At 42.4% G+C, this 16,288-nt stretch overlaps 1 protein-coding gene across 4 annotated transcripts in view; it reads right to left on the bottom strand.

Annotated features, from left to right (window-relative positions):
* CTNND2 (catenin delta 2) overlaps positions 1-16,288 on the bottom strand; it is a 1,186,471-nt gene that overhangs the window by 236,045 nt on the left and 934,138 nt on the right. For all 4 annotated transcript variants that reach the window (XM_073332332.2, XM_073332334.2, XM_073332335.2 and 1 more), the window contains one exon: positions 6,708-6,921. In XM_073332332.2, the coding sequence (XP_073188433.2) occupies positions 6,708-6,921 (214 nt within the window). The remainder of the gene's footprint in view (positions 1-6,707; positions 6,922-16,288) is intronic.

Raw genomic sequence — 16,288 nt, 5'->3', positions numbered from 1 at the left:
CTTTCTCAACATGAATTTGGATTGGGTGCACTGCTCACAAAGGGTGAAGCCACAATTCAGTGCTACAGGACATTCCAAATGCTTCCTTCTACTATAAATATAATTGTAGAAAGACTGATCCAGTGGTTGGGGCCCTTGCCTGGGCTGTGGAAGACCTATGTTCAAGTCCCTGCTCTGCGAAAGACTTCTTGTGTGACCCTTGAGAGGTCAGTTAGTCTCTTAGGCCCAAATCCACAAAGGTGTCGTGCTACCTAAGTCCCAGTTTTGGCTCTGCTGTGATCAATAAAACTGGCAAACCTTTCAGGTGCCTACACTCACTTGGTGCCCAAGCTTCAGCTTCTGGGCGTGCACACTGTTGCCTCCCTCTAGGCATCTGAATCCCCATCTCCCACCTAAGCCACAGAGCTATTCAGAAGCCAGGGAAGAAGATGGGGGTTCAGCTGCCTCACTTGTGCTCAGGGCCTGATTCGGTAGGCAAGCTCAGAGATCCCCGACTGGATTGGGTCCCTTTCAAGACCTGGGCAGAGGAGGAGGTGATGATGTCCGCTTCATAACCTTTAGTGCAGTGTTTACAGCACTTGCCTGGGATGTGAGAGGCGCAGGCTCAGTTCCCCCTTTCTCTGCCAGAGGGGGAGAAAGGATTTGAACAGGGGTCACCCAGGGCCACAACCACTTGGCTATGAGATATTCTGATTCAGAACTCCCTCTGGCTCTCCTGTTGAAGCTGTTCCACTGTGGATAAATAGTGAAAGAGTCATTAGAGCAGGAGGACTGGACCCAGAGTCTTCCGCCGCCTAGCTGAGTGCACTAACTACTGGAGTACAGAGTCATTCCCTTTCCCACGCTCACACACTCTCTCTCCATCTAGGACAATGACTAAGTATTTAACCATAGTGAAACAGCCACTGGGTCAGAGAGACAGACAGAATGACTATGTAGCCTGGTGGTCAGGGCATCCCCCTGGGAGTGGGAGACCCAGGGTCCAGTGCCCCTACTCCAGTCACTCCATGCACCTGTCTCTCCCCATATATTGTACAGGGAGCCTAGGCACTTTAGTTAGGCTTTGTCAATTGCAGTCTTGTTCCTGTGATTTTCTAGGCACCTAAAAGTTAGGTCTCGTCTTCATGTACAGTGCTACAGTGGCATAGCTGCACCAGTGCAGCTGCACCATTGTCGCGCTTCAGTGAAGATAGGAGAGCTTCTCCCATGGGTATAGATAATCCACCTCTCCCACTGGCAGTAGCTATGTTGATGAGAGAAGCTGTCCCGTTGACATAGCTCTGTCTACATGGGGAATTCGGTCATTGTAACTATGTCACTCAGTGCTGTGGATTTTTCACACCGCTGAGCAATGTAGTCAGACCAACATAGGGCCGTAGTGTAGACTTGGCCTTAGGCACTATGATGCTCAGTGTTACAACGCCTCAATCCTTTTGTGGATCTGGGTGTCTGTGTTCCAATTCTCTATGTGTGAAATGGGGACAGGGATACTTCCCTACCTCCCAGGGATGTTGTGATGATAAATACATTAAATACTGAGGCACTGCGATACTGTGGTAATGGGGGCCAGGTATAGGACTATGATGGAGTCAATAATACCCTCTAAAATGAATGAAAATAGATTTTCTGTATCATGGATGGATAACGAACATTATATATAGTCAGACCCATTACATAATTCTCTATTATGTATATTGTTGATACATACAACACATTCACTCACTAGCCAAAGGAGGATCTGCTGAGGTAGTATCTCCCATTCACCCCATGCAAGGAGGTGACTGCAACTAATAGAAGCTTCCTCTCCCCGGCACCTACCACCAGCTTAGGTTTAGTACCAAAGGAATATTCTTTCTTCCACCACTACAGGAGGAGGCTATTGAGAGAGTTATTTCCTCCTTTCCAGAAAGGACAGAAGGGAAGAAATCTGACTGGGGCCAGCTCCCACGCTACAGGGTCCTTACAGAGAGCAAGCGGGGGCCCTGATGAAGACGCCCAATACCAGTCTGGCTACTGAAGGATTCAAGCTCTGAGGCACCGTGAACATCATTTCTTAGGATAGGAGCTCAGTAGAGCACTAGCACTACCAGTAATTCATTATCAAACCTAAAGCGTCTCCCATACAGAGAGGAACAGAAACACAGCCATGGGCCACATATAGTCGGTGGGCTATATAATCAGTAAAAAACGCAACGAAATCCTGAGCTACAAATGGCTTTGATTCCATTCAACAGCTTCACTCTGCCCTGCTCTACTCATTTCTCTCCTTTTATACATGCTTAGTCCTCTTTCAGACTGCGATCCTCCCTCTTAGCTACAGCTTTCATTGCAGCTACTGGTGACAACTATTAGAGGTCAGAGTTTGACACCTGTCATTAGCAATCACATAGTTTCAAGATAACCAGTCTGAGGGCACGTTAGCTTAATTATTTTCTTTCACTGATAGTGCGTGAGAATTCCGTGATATATTGTTTAATGGATGGAATATACAGGGTAGCTTATTCTCTTAAAAATCGAATAATAACGCTCTGTAGTGGGGTGGTCACCCTGCTATAGCCCTGAAGGGGTTAAAACAGCCCTGGGAGAAGGTTGCCTTGGGGAGCCAATAGTAAACACAGCCCTGGAGAGGACTGGGAAAAGCTGAGTGAGTAGCTTATCACAGGTGTGGCCAGCTCAATCAGGGACCAGCTGGCCCTTAGAAGAGGGCTGTGAGCCAGAAGCAGAAAGAGGAGTCTCACTCTATCCCTGGAGTGGGAAGGGCTAGCTGCCAGGGACCCAGACCCAGGGACCCAGACCCGTGCTGGGGAAGGGCAAAGGGAGCTGGGGAGCTCCAGCCTGGTAAACCCCAGGCTGCAGGCCTTGGTAAAGGCCCAGAAAGGTACTGGGGATGCAGAGGGGCAGCCTGGGAATAGGCGGAGGCAGCTGGTCCTCACCCCTTGTCAATGATGAGTGGCCATTGCACTGCAGTCTGCCCCAGTGAGCGAGGGTTAGATGACGACTGGCACTCGCCACTGAGGCAAGGTGGGTTCAGAGGGTTGGGTTTCTCCCAGGGAGGAGAGACCCAGAGTGTGGGGGGTACTGTTGGGGCAGAACCCCAGGGTAAAGGGCACCGGGGTCCAGGAGGGACACCGGCCTGCAGAGGGTGCTCCGAAGGCTGGAAAGAGCTAATTCCCACATGACCAGCAGGAGATGCTGCACCAGTGAGTTGTCATATCGCTACACAATATCTTTAGTAATACAGCAACAGATACAATGGAAACTTGCATTATAGCTGCTGAAGGAGTTCATTAGCACTTTGCTACTCATTTGCTCAGAGTAAGCAGGCCGAGTGCTCCCTAAAGTCAGGAGTCAGACAGCACAACCAAGAGCAGAACAAATATGTTGAAACTAAAGTAATAGTTTCTCTTTATTAGGTTTATCAGTAATTCTGTCACTCAGCAGGATGCACCATCAGAGCTCCATGTAGCACAGCATCTTCTTGACAAGAAGAATCTAAGAAATCATGGATAACAGGTATGAGATGAAAGGTGTGATAATTAAGAAACAAAATTAAATACAAAAATCTACACTTAAAATACATCATGGAGCTGATTAATGCACCCTCGAGCAAGGAAATTCTGAGTCTACACATGGCTGATGTTATCAATTGTCTTAAATGGTGGATGATCTTCTGAAAAAGTGGGGAGGGGTGTGTGTGTAGATAGATCCTGGGATCACTAAATACTAGAATTTTTATCATATCCATTAGTAAAAAAAAGTTTCAATGGAGATATGGATGCTGTAAAAAACGAAAGAGATCTTAAGATTTTTGATTTGTAACATGACATTAATTTTCACATCACTGACACTTTAATAGCCAAGTGAAGGGTCAAATTACAGAGGATTTAAAAATCTTCATATGGTTTTTTGTTTAACATATATTCTTTCACATATTTGCAAGCACCTCTTCTTGCAGGGGGAGCTGATGTAACATAACAAAGCTTTATGAAAAGTGAACTCTGCTCATGTACAGTCATCACTGAGAGAGGGCCCCACTCTATAGAAAGGGAAGTTTGCGATATACTGCAAATAGGAGCGAAAAAATAAGTAATGTTCATGTGTAACCAGCACTCAGACAACTGATTATGCCTCATTGCCACTTCTCATTTCTGCTGGACAAAAACAACCTGAGGAAAAGAAGCTTTATATCTCATTTTCATGCTACCTATCTCGGCCCACTGAAACACTGTGTACAGCATATTTCAAGTATCCTTTCAGTTGTGTACTTTTCACCCTAGCACCAAAACACACATAAAAATCCCTAAAAAGAAGTAACTCCTCTTAATATTTAGTTTAAATTAGGGTGGCTTTAGCCAAAAATATTTAAAACACGAAGAATTTAATAGTGAGGGATTTTGTTTGTTCTTTTGCTGTGTAGCTCAAAAACCAGTACTCACACTGAACTAAAAACAAAGCAACTCCAGAAACAATTGCAGACCAGATTTTACTTTGTCATCCTATGAAATAATCTCTTTACCAAACTCTGCTCTCTGTACTTACAGTATACGCTGTTCAGTATGCCATTTTCACAGTGAAAGAAAACACTACCCATATCCTCAACATACTTCCCCCACATATATTTCTATGTAACTCCTTGGGGTTTAGAGAGCATGGCCCCCTTAAATCTTTTTCCTGTGGGGAGGGGGAACAGTGAGAAAAAGGAGGGAAACTTGGGGTGTGGCTCTGAAGCCCCGGGAGAGAAGGGCTGCAGCCGGGAGGCCCTGGACAAAGTGAAGGGGAGAGAACCTGTCTGAAGCTTGGGAAGGACAGGGCGGCTGATCGGGGACACCCCAGGACAGGAGCCAGGAGGAGCACTGTGCCAGGGAGGAATCGCCTAAGAAGGACAGGCCGGAGCTGGACCCAGTATCACTGCTGCCCAGAGCTGCATGGGGCGGTGAGTACTGGGGCTTGTGACTCTGCATTGGGAATAAAGAGGGAGGCTGCTAGCTTAAGTGGGGAGGTTGTTGCTCTGTGTAGCTTTGCAGAGAGTGGAAGAAGGGAGCACCGGAGGGGTTGGTTGGGGAAAGTTCACTGGTGCGGAAGACGAGCAGGAGCACCCAAGACTCACCATTGAACTGGAACTTTGCTCAGGACTCCTGAACTCTGTGTGAAGACACATTGCTCGGTGTCAGCCCTTTCAGACTGTGCTACCATTGAGCCTGTGCGGCCTTGGTTTCGATGCAACCCTGTTCTACTGCTCCCCCTACATTTCCTCTTGTTGCTTTTCTCCTCTCATCCCTCGGCAAATAAATATCTCCCTTTGTTATATCCATTGTACTTTTCCTGGGGGTGGGTGTGTTCACTTTGGGGGGTTTGGCACAGGTGCCCCTGGGGTGCAAGGAATTTTTCCTGCGCGCGCCGTCTTTTGGCCAGCACTGCCTGCAGGGCCGGTGTAACCACTAGGCGATATAGGCGGCCGCCAAGATTTGGGGGCACCAAAAAGTGGTGCCCCAAATTTTTTTTTACACTATTGCTGGAAAACGAATGAATAAAGAAAAGAGAAACGTCGTTGAAATTGCATTTTAACTTGTCATTCTCTTGTACATTCTAGCTATAGCCTACGCCAGCTCTGCGGTGCGGGCACAAGCGTACTGCTTCACTATGGTACAAAGTGGCAATGATGTCATTCTTCTCGTCGCACGCAGCCATTACCCGTTCTGACAGGCTGTTTTATCATGCTACGTTTACTAGTTTTTGGAACTTGTCGACTGAGGCTAACTATTTTTGTTGAGTTGTTTCAGATCAAAGACTCTGGCAATTGCTGCTGCATCATTTCGCTAATACTTTGTGTCAATTGTGTGTGTATGTTTAGTATTTGAGTGTATATGTTTATCATGTGCGAATATCCGTGTGTAGGTTGTTGAAATCTGTTATATTGATATTGTCAGTTGTTGCTGTATGACGGAGTATCCGCCATTCTAATTTTATAAATTTTATTAACAATAATTGGATATTCTAAAGGTAGAATAAAATGTAGTACATTTTGATATGAAGGAAGGAAGTATACATGACTAAAAAGAGTATTTTCGATTACAATCAACATTGCTTAATTTTAAGGAAAAGTCATCTTGATCTCTTAATCATTGTGCAGTATTCATTTTTGAAAGTTTATAATAAGCGATGCTCCCCGGGGAGGGGTGGAGGGGCGCAAGGTGGAAGTTTTGCCTAGGGCGCAAAATATCCTTGCACCGGCCCTGGCAGCCTACAGGAGCAGACTCCATCTTGGCCACGAGGGCGCTAAAGTTACATCTATAAGAAGCAAAGAAGAGTCAAGCAGGCTTTGCACTACTTAGGATATGGTGCAGCATAACTCCACTCTGAAGAATTACAAGGTAAAAGGGGGAACGCATACCCAATGATGGAGTTGCTAGCACCAAGAATAACCTGCGTATAGAATGCAATCACATCAACACAGTTCTCCACTAGTGGGGGGACAAAAACAGTGAACCAGCTCAGGAAATCACTGCTGCTTCAGTAAGTGTCAGTTAAATATTGATTGGAGTCAGTCAATATTTCGCTTGTCCAAGAACCTGAAAGTAGGGAAGATAGTGATAAAGCAAAAGGTAATTTATGGAGCATCTGATACACATCACTGTGCTGCACAAATAGTACTGAGCTAGGACCTAGTTAGCACTTGATATTCATGAAAAAAATACATAGAATCAAACCTGTGACCAGTTCTCTGATTTCCAAATCTGTAGTCTTGCGGAGCAAGCGTACTAATGCTGGGATACCACCACAGTTTTTCAGAGAAATTTTGTTATCATCATTTGCTTTCCCATACACCAAGTTTCTCAAAGCTCCACAGGCACTACGGTGGACTTCTGTCATTCGATGATCCAACAGGTCCACCAGTAACTGTATTCCTCCTTGTCTTCTTATCTGAAACAGCCAAAAGTGACAACCAAGGTATTAGGGAATGAGCAGGTGCAGTGCACACATTATTCAGTTTAATAGATAGTGGTGCTCAAATTAAGAGTATGCATAGCACTTGCTTGTGGTCCAAGAACAGCTGCAAGTTGATATGGTGCTGGCTCCTTCCCTCTGATAACATTGAAAGCAAAGCTCGTTCCAGTGAAGATTCTGGACAACTGTTAAAGCAACTAAAACAATGAGGAGCCAAAACAGTTGTCTCAACAAGGGACTTCTGCATTGGTCCAGTAAGCCTAATTTCATTACCAGGCAAATTGGTTGAAACTATAGTAAAGAACAGAATTGTCAGAAACAAAGCTGAACAGAACATGTTGCAGAAGAGTCAACACGGCTTTTGTAAAGAGAAATTGTGCCTCACCAATCTATTAGAATCCTTTGATGGGGTCAATAAACATGAGGGTAAGGGTGATATAGTATGCCTGAACTTTCAGACAGCCTTTGACAAGATTCCACACCAAAGGCTCTTAAGCAAAGTAACCAGTCATGGGATAAGATGGAAGGTCCTCTCACTGATCAGTAACTGATTAAAAGATATAAAACCATTTCAACATATTCATAACTGATCTGGAGAAAATGGTAAACAGTGAGGAGGCAAAGTTTGCAGATGATGCAAAATTACTCAAGATAATTAAGTCCAAAGCTGACTACAAAGAGTTACAAGGGATTTCACTAAACTGGGTGGCTGGGCAACAAAATGGCAGATGAAATTCAATGTTGATAAACGCAAAGTAATTCACATTGGAAAACATAATCACAACTATACATACAAAATGATGGGGACTAAATTAGCTGTTACCATTCTAGAAACAGATCTTGACGTCATTATCGATAGTTCTCTAAAAACATCTGATCATTGTACAAGCGGCTGTCAAAAAAGCTAACAGAGTGTCTGTATCCATTAGGAAAGGGATAATTAATAAGACAGAAAATATCATAATGCCACTATATAAATCCATGATATGCCTACACCTAGAATACTGAATGCAGGTCTGGTCATCCCAGCTCAAAAAAAAAATAGAATTGGAAAAAGTACAAAAAAGGGCAATAAAAATGATTAGGGGTCTGGAATAGTTTCCATATCTGGAGAAGTTAAAAAGATTGGAACTAAGCAGGGATATGATAGAGGTTTATAAAATCATGAATGGTGTGGAGAAAGTGACTAAAAGGAAATGTTATTTACTCCTTCACATAATGCACGAACCAAGGACCACTCAATGAAATTAATAAATAGCAGGTTTAAAACAAACATGGGGAGCACTTTTTCATATAACTCAGTCAACATCTGGAATTTATTTCCAGGAGATGTTGTAAAGGCCAAAAGTATAATTTGGTTCAAAAAATAATGAAATAAGTTCACGAAGGATACGTCTATCAATGGCTATTAGCCAAGATGGTCAGAGGTGCAACCCCATGATCTGTGTGTCCCTAAACCTCTGACTGCCAGAAGCTGTGAGTGGGTGACAGAGGCTGGATCACTAAGTAATTGTCTTGTTCTGTTCATTCCCTCTGAATCATTTGGCACTGACCACTGTTGGAAGACAGGATACTGGGCTAATAGACCACTGGTCCATACATTCTTATGTAGTAAATTATAATTATTTGTTAAAGTATGAATAATGTTGTGTGTGTTCATACATTTAGTCAATTTATCTGAAACCAAGAATGCAAGACACTTTCATTCCTTTTAAAATATGTACCTTTTTCAGTGTCAAAATTTGAGCATTAAAAATTATATGCTAGTGAAATAAGAGTCATCACTTTTCTGCTCCCTATGTACTATGGCACATCATCACATCATTGTTTTAGGATATGAATCATATAATACAAAGTGCCTCAATAGAGAGATGCAGGTACATCGTGTTAATTTTTTTTTTTTTTGCAGTTTACAGAAGAGAACACTCTCGTCCATATAATATTCACATTACAAAGAATAAAGTATTTAAATTAATAACACTTTAATGTATGCAGCACTGTGGTAACAAAGCCTAGGTACAGAAGGCAGATAGTAATTATTTGAAGATAGCCTATATTTTTCCCAGAGTATTAATTGCCATTCAGTGTTCCCTACATGGTGTTCACCTGTCTAGGCATTCTGTAGACTATCTATAAAGCACATTGGTCAGTGGTAAAACCAGAGGTTGACTATGGTTGTGAATGGATAATGGTACATAACATCAGACTCATGTCAGGAGTTCATTCATCTCTCTGTCACTCTGTGCTTGTGTGCAACCTGGAGGAACACTGATGCCTTTCAGTTCAGAAAACAGAAAAACAGATAAAGAATATGTTCTGCAATATATCTGACTGATCCAAAACTCAACTACTGCAAATATGATCATTTGCAATGAAAGGTATTTGCCACTTTCTAAATCAGATACTTTTACTGAGGAGAAATATTCACTCTTGAATCCATCACCAACCCTTTGAATCAAACATGTCAGCTTTTTCTAATAAATCATATTTTCAAACCTGATGTGTTGCATGAGGAACAGCTACATCACCCACTTGACTCAATATGCAACATTTACTGAAATAGACTAAGAACTGAACTTAATATATCAAGCACTAAACTTGATACATCAGTTCAGTAAAAGGTACATGAAGTACTGAGATGTGATTTGATAAAAGATAATGAGAGAAAACATTTGGATTAATAGAAAATATACCCAGTGTATCACTCGTTTTGCTATGATGTGTGACATCAGTAACAATGGAATGAAAAACAGAGATCATAGGGCTGGATCAGAGGGTTTTAAAATAAAATATGTGCAAAATGATTTTTGATAAGTACTTCAATGATTGCTTAGAAAAAGATTGAAATAGTGATGGGAACAAAAAGGAATTTCAAGCAAGTACACCTAGAATAAATATTTTTCATATACGTGACAGGTTTCAGAGTAACAGCCGTGTTAGTCTGTATTCGCAAAAAGAAAAGGAGTACTTGTGGCACCTTAGAGACTAACCAATTTATTTGAGCATGAGCTTTCGTGAGCTACAGCTCACTTCATCGGATGCATACTGTGGAAACTGCAGAAGACATTATATACACAGAGACCATGAAACAATACCTCCTCCCACCCCACTCTCCTGCTGGTAACAGCTTATATTAAACACCTTCTGCAGTTTCCACGGTATGCATCCGATGAAGTGAGCTGTAGCTCACGAAAGCTCATGCTCAGATAAATTGGTTAGTCTCTAAGGGGCCACAAGTCCTCCTTTTCTTTTCATGTATGTGATATAACTCATCTGATGACCTCAAAGGGGGCTCTGTCACAGCACCTGTGATCTCTGTCCCAGTCTGTGCACGGACATTATTTCCAAGTGAACCTCTCCCAGAGTGGGACCCTGTGGTTCACCCTGCTCTAGATTGGATCATCAGGATACACCCCACTATTCTCCCCCCCCACACACACACACACTTTTTACCAACTGGACTGTCACAGTTGCAGGGAGAATGGTGCCTTAGACCCCATTCCCCCTTGGCAATCCTTCTCGAGCGCATGGCTTAGGTGATAGGTTTTGCTACCTTCACCTCCCTCTGGGTGGAACCTGCAGTTGCACCACTCTTAGACTGGATCCCTAGGTGGCAAGCCCCCCCCCTGTTTCCAACCATGATAACTCATCAGGCCCGAATGGACTGGGTACCTGCAAGCAACTTCCCTCTGGGAATCTCTGACCAGTGGCTGATTACAGGGATACGAAACAGATTATTCAAAACAAACGTACTGTACATTCACCCAAAGATATATAGCAATCAGATAAAAGTGAACAATATAGCATGATAGCCACAACACTAATAATTAATAATAATACCACCTAGCTCTTATATTGTGTTTTTCCATCAGCAGGGCTTAAGGTGCATTACAAAGTAGGTCATTATCCCTATTTTACAGATGAGTAAACACAAGCCTAAATGCCTTGGAACTTACCTAAACCTTAACATTCCCTCGCATGTTTTGGTAAGTTCTACTTAGGTCAGGTACCTCCACCTCTGGGCTGGGAGAGAGAAACTCTCCCACTGCAGATGCTGTTGTCAGTAACTCTACATCTGTGTCTCCCATCAGCAACTTCCCTGGAGCAGCTGTTGACAACTCACCCACCCGCAACTTTTTTTGTGTGTCATTTTGATCTCTAAGCTTGTTGCCTCAGCAAAGCGGCTGAGTCACTTGTATAGGAGCCTGAAAATCACCTCTTCACAGCTCAGCTGTTGACTTTTGAGGGTTTGCCATCCTGTTCCTTACCTGGACTATTGTGTTGCCTCCTTACTTTTTTACCCAACAGCTCACTATTAAACTGTAGCAGTAAATTCCCACCTTCCAATAGCCCAATATAGCTATGCATTGACTATCTTAACAGGTACGTCACATAATCATAAAATTAGTATAGATGAACATCCCCAGTCTCTATAAACATTAGTTAATTAAGACTCATAACCCTCTTATGCGGTATAACGAAGGATTATTATCTCCTGTTTACAGTTAGAGAAACTGAGGCACAGGAAACTAAAATAATTTGCTCGTGGTCCTAGAAGGAGTTTCAGACATAGCTCAGAGAAGTCAGACATCCTGAGTTCCAGAGGCAAATACTCAGCTGTTGTAAACTGTTATAGCTTCACTGACTTCAATAGATCTTTGGCCTAAGGTACCTTGATAGACAGATACATGATGATTTGCATAAGCTAAGGTTCAGAACCTACTCTATATGGACATAAAAACTGACAAGGGTTTGCGCTGTGCCTCTCTTCAGGTGAGATGATGAGATAATTGTTAGGTGCAATACTTACTAATACACAAGTGGCTGCTTTTTTACTTCATTCACAAGGCAAAAGGAGCATGTATGCAGACAGGCTGTTTGCTCACCACCACAAATGATTAGTGTAGCACTGGATCACCTAAAACTCAGGGGCCAAACTCTGCACTCTTTTACACAAATCCATTGCAGAATAACCCACTGGAATGACCTATATTATATCAAAAACATAAACCATACCTGCTACTTAAGGAGGTGGTCTTGGAATAATTTTCACTTTGGCCAGGCAACATGGTTGCTTGCCCCTATGGTTTTTCCCTTTCTACAACAACAACTGTTGGTTTCTTGCCCCAGCGGTACTCAAATTACAGTAGCAATAATTGATATATTGATGTTCACCTATATCCACAACTCTGTGTGTATATATGATGGTGCCACTGAACTACACCTGAATGCATTCACATGTAATGACTAAACAACTTCTACATTGTGTCACTATTTTCCTAACAGTGAGCTCCCTATTGTCACATAACAGGAGACTTTTGGAAAGGTAATATATCAGTTTCCATGGCTGTTTCATCTGTATCATTGATTGGTGAACTAGCTTCAGTGATGAACAAATCATGGTCAGCTCTCAGTGTGTTTCTTCTAAGAAATTTATCAGTGTCAATGGCTTACTCTATCACTAGGTAAATAGGTAAACATGCAACATATCCATTGACATTATAAAAAGAAGAAGTGTCAGAGCCAATGTGGATACTCTTGATATAGCTGTATGACATTAAGTTCGTGACTTTTTTGACAGTTTATTTTTCTGGTACAGTAGATTACCAATCAGATTTATCAGGGGATGTATTTTTTTTCAGAATGACCACGTATTCATTTCAGTATAATATTTCTCAAAAGATAACTTGTATAGTTCAATATTTATAACATGCATTCTATGCCTACATTTTTAATTTAGTGACACCTCCAGTCTCAGGTTGTGCTTATTGAAAGGAGGGGACATTTTGTGTGAATTAATTGGGTTTATGGATTAGCCAACTAAGAATGGGTTCTAATGTATGTGTTTAAATTAAAAGAGCATTCTGGGGATTTTGGATGGAAAGATAAAGCACATTTTTTCTAACTACCCTAATATCACCTCCAGTGCTGAGCTTTTGTGTTCTAATCGTAAATATGTGGTGCATATAAAAATAATACCTTATAATGCATGTGCAACTGATTTTCAAGATACTAGTACTCTTGTTACCCAGACTTAGGAGGATGAAACACCTCCTTACTATAACTGACAAAATACACTTACATCTGTGTATATACTAATGCTGAGAACTCCAGGTTCAAATTGAGAATAATTATGGCTGGAGACAGTGCAGGATCCAAAAAGGGGGGAAGGTAGAGATCTCCTGCTGCCATCCCGGGGGCAGCTGTGGGTCCCTTGTGCAATTTAGAACATTGTTAGTGATACTCTAATTATGCAGGATCATAATGATCCCCTGAGGGACTGTTCTGCCAATCCAGGATCACTGGTGCATGAAGTGCTCTGGCCTACATCCCATAAACTGAGGGGCTATAACCAGGTGGCATAGGACAGCCGTGCTAGCTTTATGCTAGCTGGATATTCCCCTATGCAAGGGGAATCATCAACTGTCTGTGTAAGCCAGAATGGTACAAAAAAAGATGGAGAGGGGCCAAGGTTTTAATCCAAGATAGTAAAACTTTCAGCCCCATTGGGCCCAAGTCTCACTGCTGTGCAATAGATCAGAATTCAGGTCCCAAGGTTTCAGGATCAAGTTGTAGTACTGAGAGGGGTTCTCCCACCAGGATAGGTAATTCACCTCCCAGAAAGGTAGTAGCTAGGTTGATGGAAGAATTCTTCTGTCAATCTGTCACTGTCTATACCAGGGTTCAGTCACTATATGTCTCTCAGGGGTATGGATTTTTATGCTGATGTAAATTCCCAGTGTGCACCAAGCCTGAGAGAGTGTACTCAGTCCCCGGTGTCAGGAAGCCAGCTGCAGCAGAATCAGTCTCTTAGCAACACACAGGACACAGCTGATGCTGGCAGGGGCTGCCTGATTGACTGCACTTACTGATTGGTGGAGGGGTGGAACTAAGCTACTACTTGTCCCAGAAGCAACCAGAGCTTGCTGGCTGCGTAGTGTGTTCCAAGTACATTAGATCCTGCTTCCTGCTCATGCCCAGCGTGCTCTTGTGCCCGTTGCAGTTCCTGAACTTCTCCATACTTGATACCCCTAGCTCCAATCCCCAGCTCGGCTTCCTGACCATGTGTCTACCTTAGCCACTGGCTCTGGCATTCAGCTCCTGATCCCTGGCTCTGACCTTCAGCTCTGCTCTCACCTACACTGCCGGGTGTCCCAGGGCCCTGATTCTTGACTCCGGCTCTGCCCCACTCTAAACTCCAGGCCTCGCCAACCCCATGGTTATGACCATTAGGATCTACTGCTCACACCCCATTTGTGATCCTGACAGCCAGAAAGGAAGAAGATCTTCCTTCTGCAAAATCCTCAGTGATACTTGAATTGGCCAAATAAGGAATTATATTTTGAAGAATCCCAGAGGATCTTCCCCAAAACACATTAAGTTCCCTTTCAGGGACAATACTATCAGCCATACAATCTGTCTCTATCTGGATTAATATATTTTGATTTCTTCTTCTTACTCCATGTTCTACTTGCTAGACAAATTCTATATCTAGCTTTATTGAGATTATGCTGATTAAAAATACTCTCGATGCTTTGAGAAGGAAAACAGATACAAGCATATGAGGTGCACTAATGAAATTTCAGAATGAGACCACCAACACAGTAAGCTAAACAAGAAAATATATTTTTAAAAGTTGAGAAAAACACCAGACATCAGAATCTGCCCTGTATAAGTGTCACTATGTCAAACTTAACCATATGTGTTTCAGCAAAACTCCCCAAGATGATGAAACCTATGCAAGCAAAGAAATCACTTTATATAGTAGAATCTCAGAGTTACAAACACCAGAGTTACAAACTGACCAGTCAACAATACATCTCATTTGGAACCACGAGTACACAATCAGGTAGCAAAAGAGACCAAAAAAACCCCCAGACCAAAAACCGTAATAGTTTACACGTAAGCTATTAAAAAAATAAAGGGAAAGCATCATTTTTTTTCTGCATAGTAAAGTTTCAAAGCTGTATTAAGCCAGTGTTCAGATGTAAACTTTTGAAAGAACCAAAATGTTTTGTTCAGAGTTACGAACAACCTCCATTCCCAAGGTGTTTGTAACTGTGAGGTTCTACTGTACTGTGAGCAGTAAACAAATTAAATTAGGGCTGTCAATTAATCACAGTTAATGCCTGTCATTAACTGAACACAAAATTAATGCGTTAATTTTTTTAACATGCTAATCACATACGTCTGGGCAGGGAGGAAGGCATCAGAGGCTGGGGGCTGAAGCCCCAGCCTGGAGCTCCAGAGGGGTGTGTGTGTGGGGTGGGTTTCAAAGCCTCAGGAGGGCTGGAGTCCTGCGTTCTCCAGGAGGGCTGAAGCCTGGATCCCCAAGGCCCAAGTGGGACTGAAGCCTGGAGCGCTGAAGCCCCAAACCCCACACTCCAAGAGGGGCTGAAGCCCAGAGTCCCGAGCAGGGCTGAAGCTCATTGCCCCCAGCTGGGCTGAAGCCCAGAGCTCAGTGTTCTGAGTGGGGATGAAGGGGGGGGGGAGGGGTCACAATTTTTTCTAGTTGTGGGGTCACCATTTTTTTAAAGTCCAAATGGGGTCGCCAGCACAAAATTTTGAGAAACACTGCTATAGAGAATAGGGGTCCGGTGAGCTCAGTCATCCTTTGCACCAGCCTCTCCTCCTGTGTCACATGCTGAGTCTCTGAGGTAAAATCCACCCTCCCTTGCAAACAACGGCTCACTCAGATGAAGGGAGTTATTTAAAAATAATAATAAACAAATAAATAATAACAATAGTAATAATAATAATTCTACATGTGTAAGTTCAACTTTCATGATAAAGAGATTGCACTACAGTACTTGTATGCGGTGAATAGAAAAATACAATTTCTTTTGTTTCTCTTTTTTAAGTGCAAATATTTGTAATCAAAAATAATAATATAAACTGAGCACTGTACACTTTGTATTCTGCATTGTGATTGAAATCAATATATATGAAAATATAGAAAACACTCAAAATATTTAAATAAGTAGTATTCTATTATTGTTTAACAGTGTAATTAAGACCGATTAATTGCAATTTTTTTAATCTAATGTTTAATTGTGATTAATTTTTTTAATCACTTGACAGCCCTAAATTAAATTCATCTTCCTTGGCCGTCTCATTTTTACATTACTGCCTATGAAAAACACCAGCCAAAGCTTTTATTCATCCTAACACAGTCTGAGAATGAATTATAGCCAGGTACAAGTGAGAAAACAACATGCAGCCTGCATTATCTATTAATGCTCATGACACTGTCACTGAGTAGGCAACAAGGTCATGCTGTCCCTATATGCTCTCTGCTTAGAAACCTAACAACAGGGCTTGAAAGTTCCCCTTGCTCACTCAC

Source organism: Lepidochelys kempii, chromosome 2 (genome assembly GCF_965140285.1).
Source record: "Lepidochelys kempii isolate rLepKem1 chromosome 2, rLepKem1.hap1, whole genome shotgun sequence".
Lineage (NCBI taxonomy): Eukaryota > Metazoa > Chordata > Testudines > Cheloniidae > Lepidochelys > Lepidochelys kempii.
This window is presented reverse-complemented; position numbering and strand designations above follow the sequence as displayed.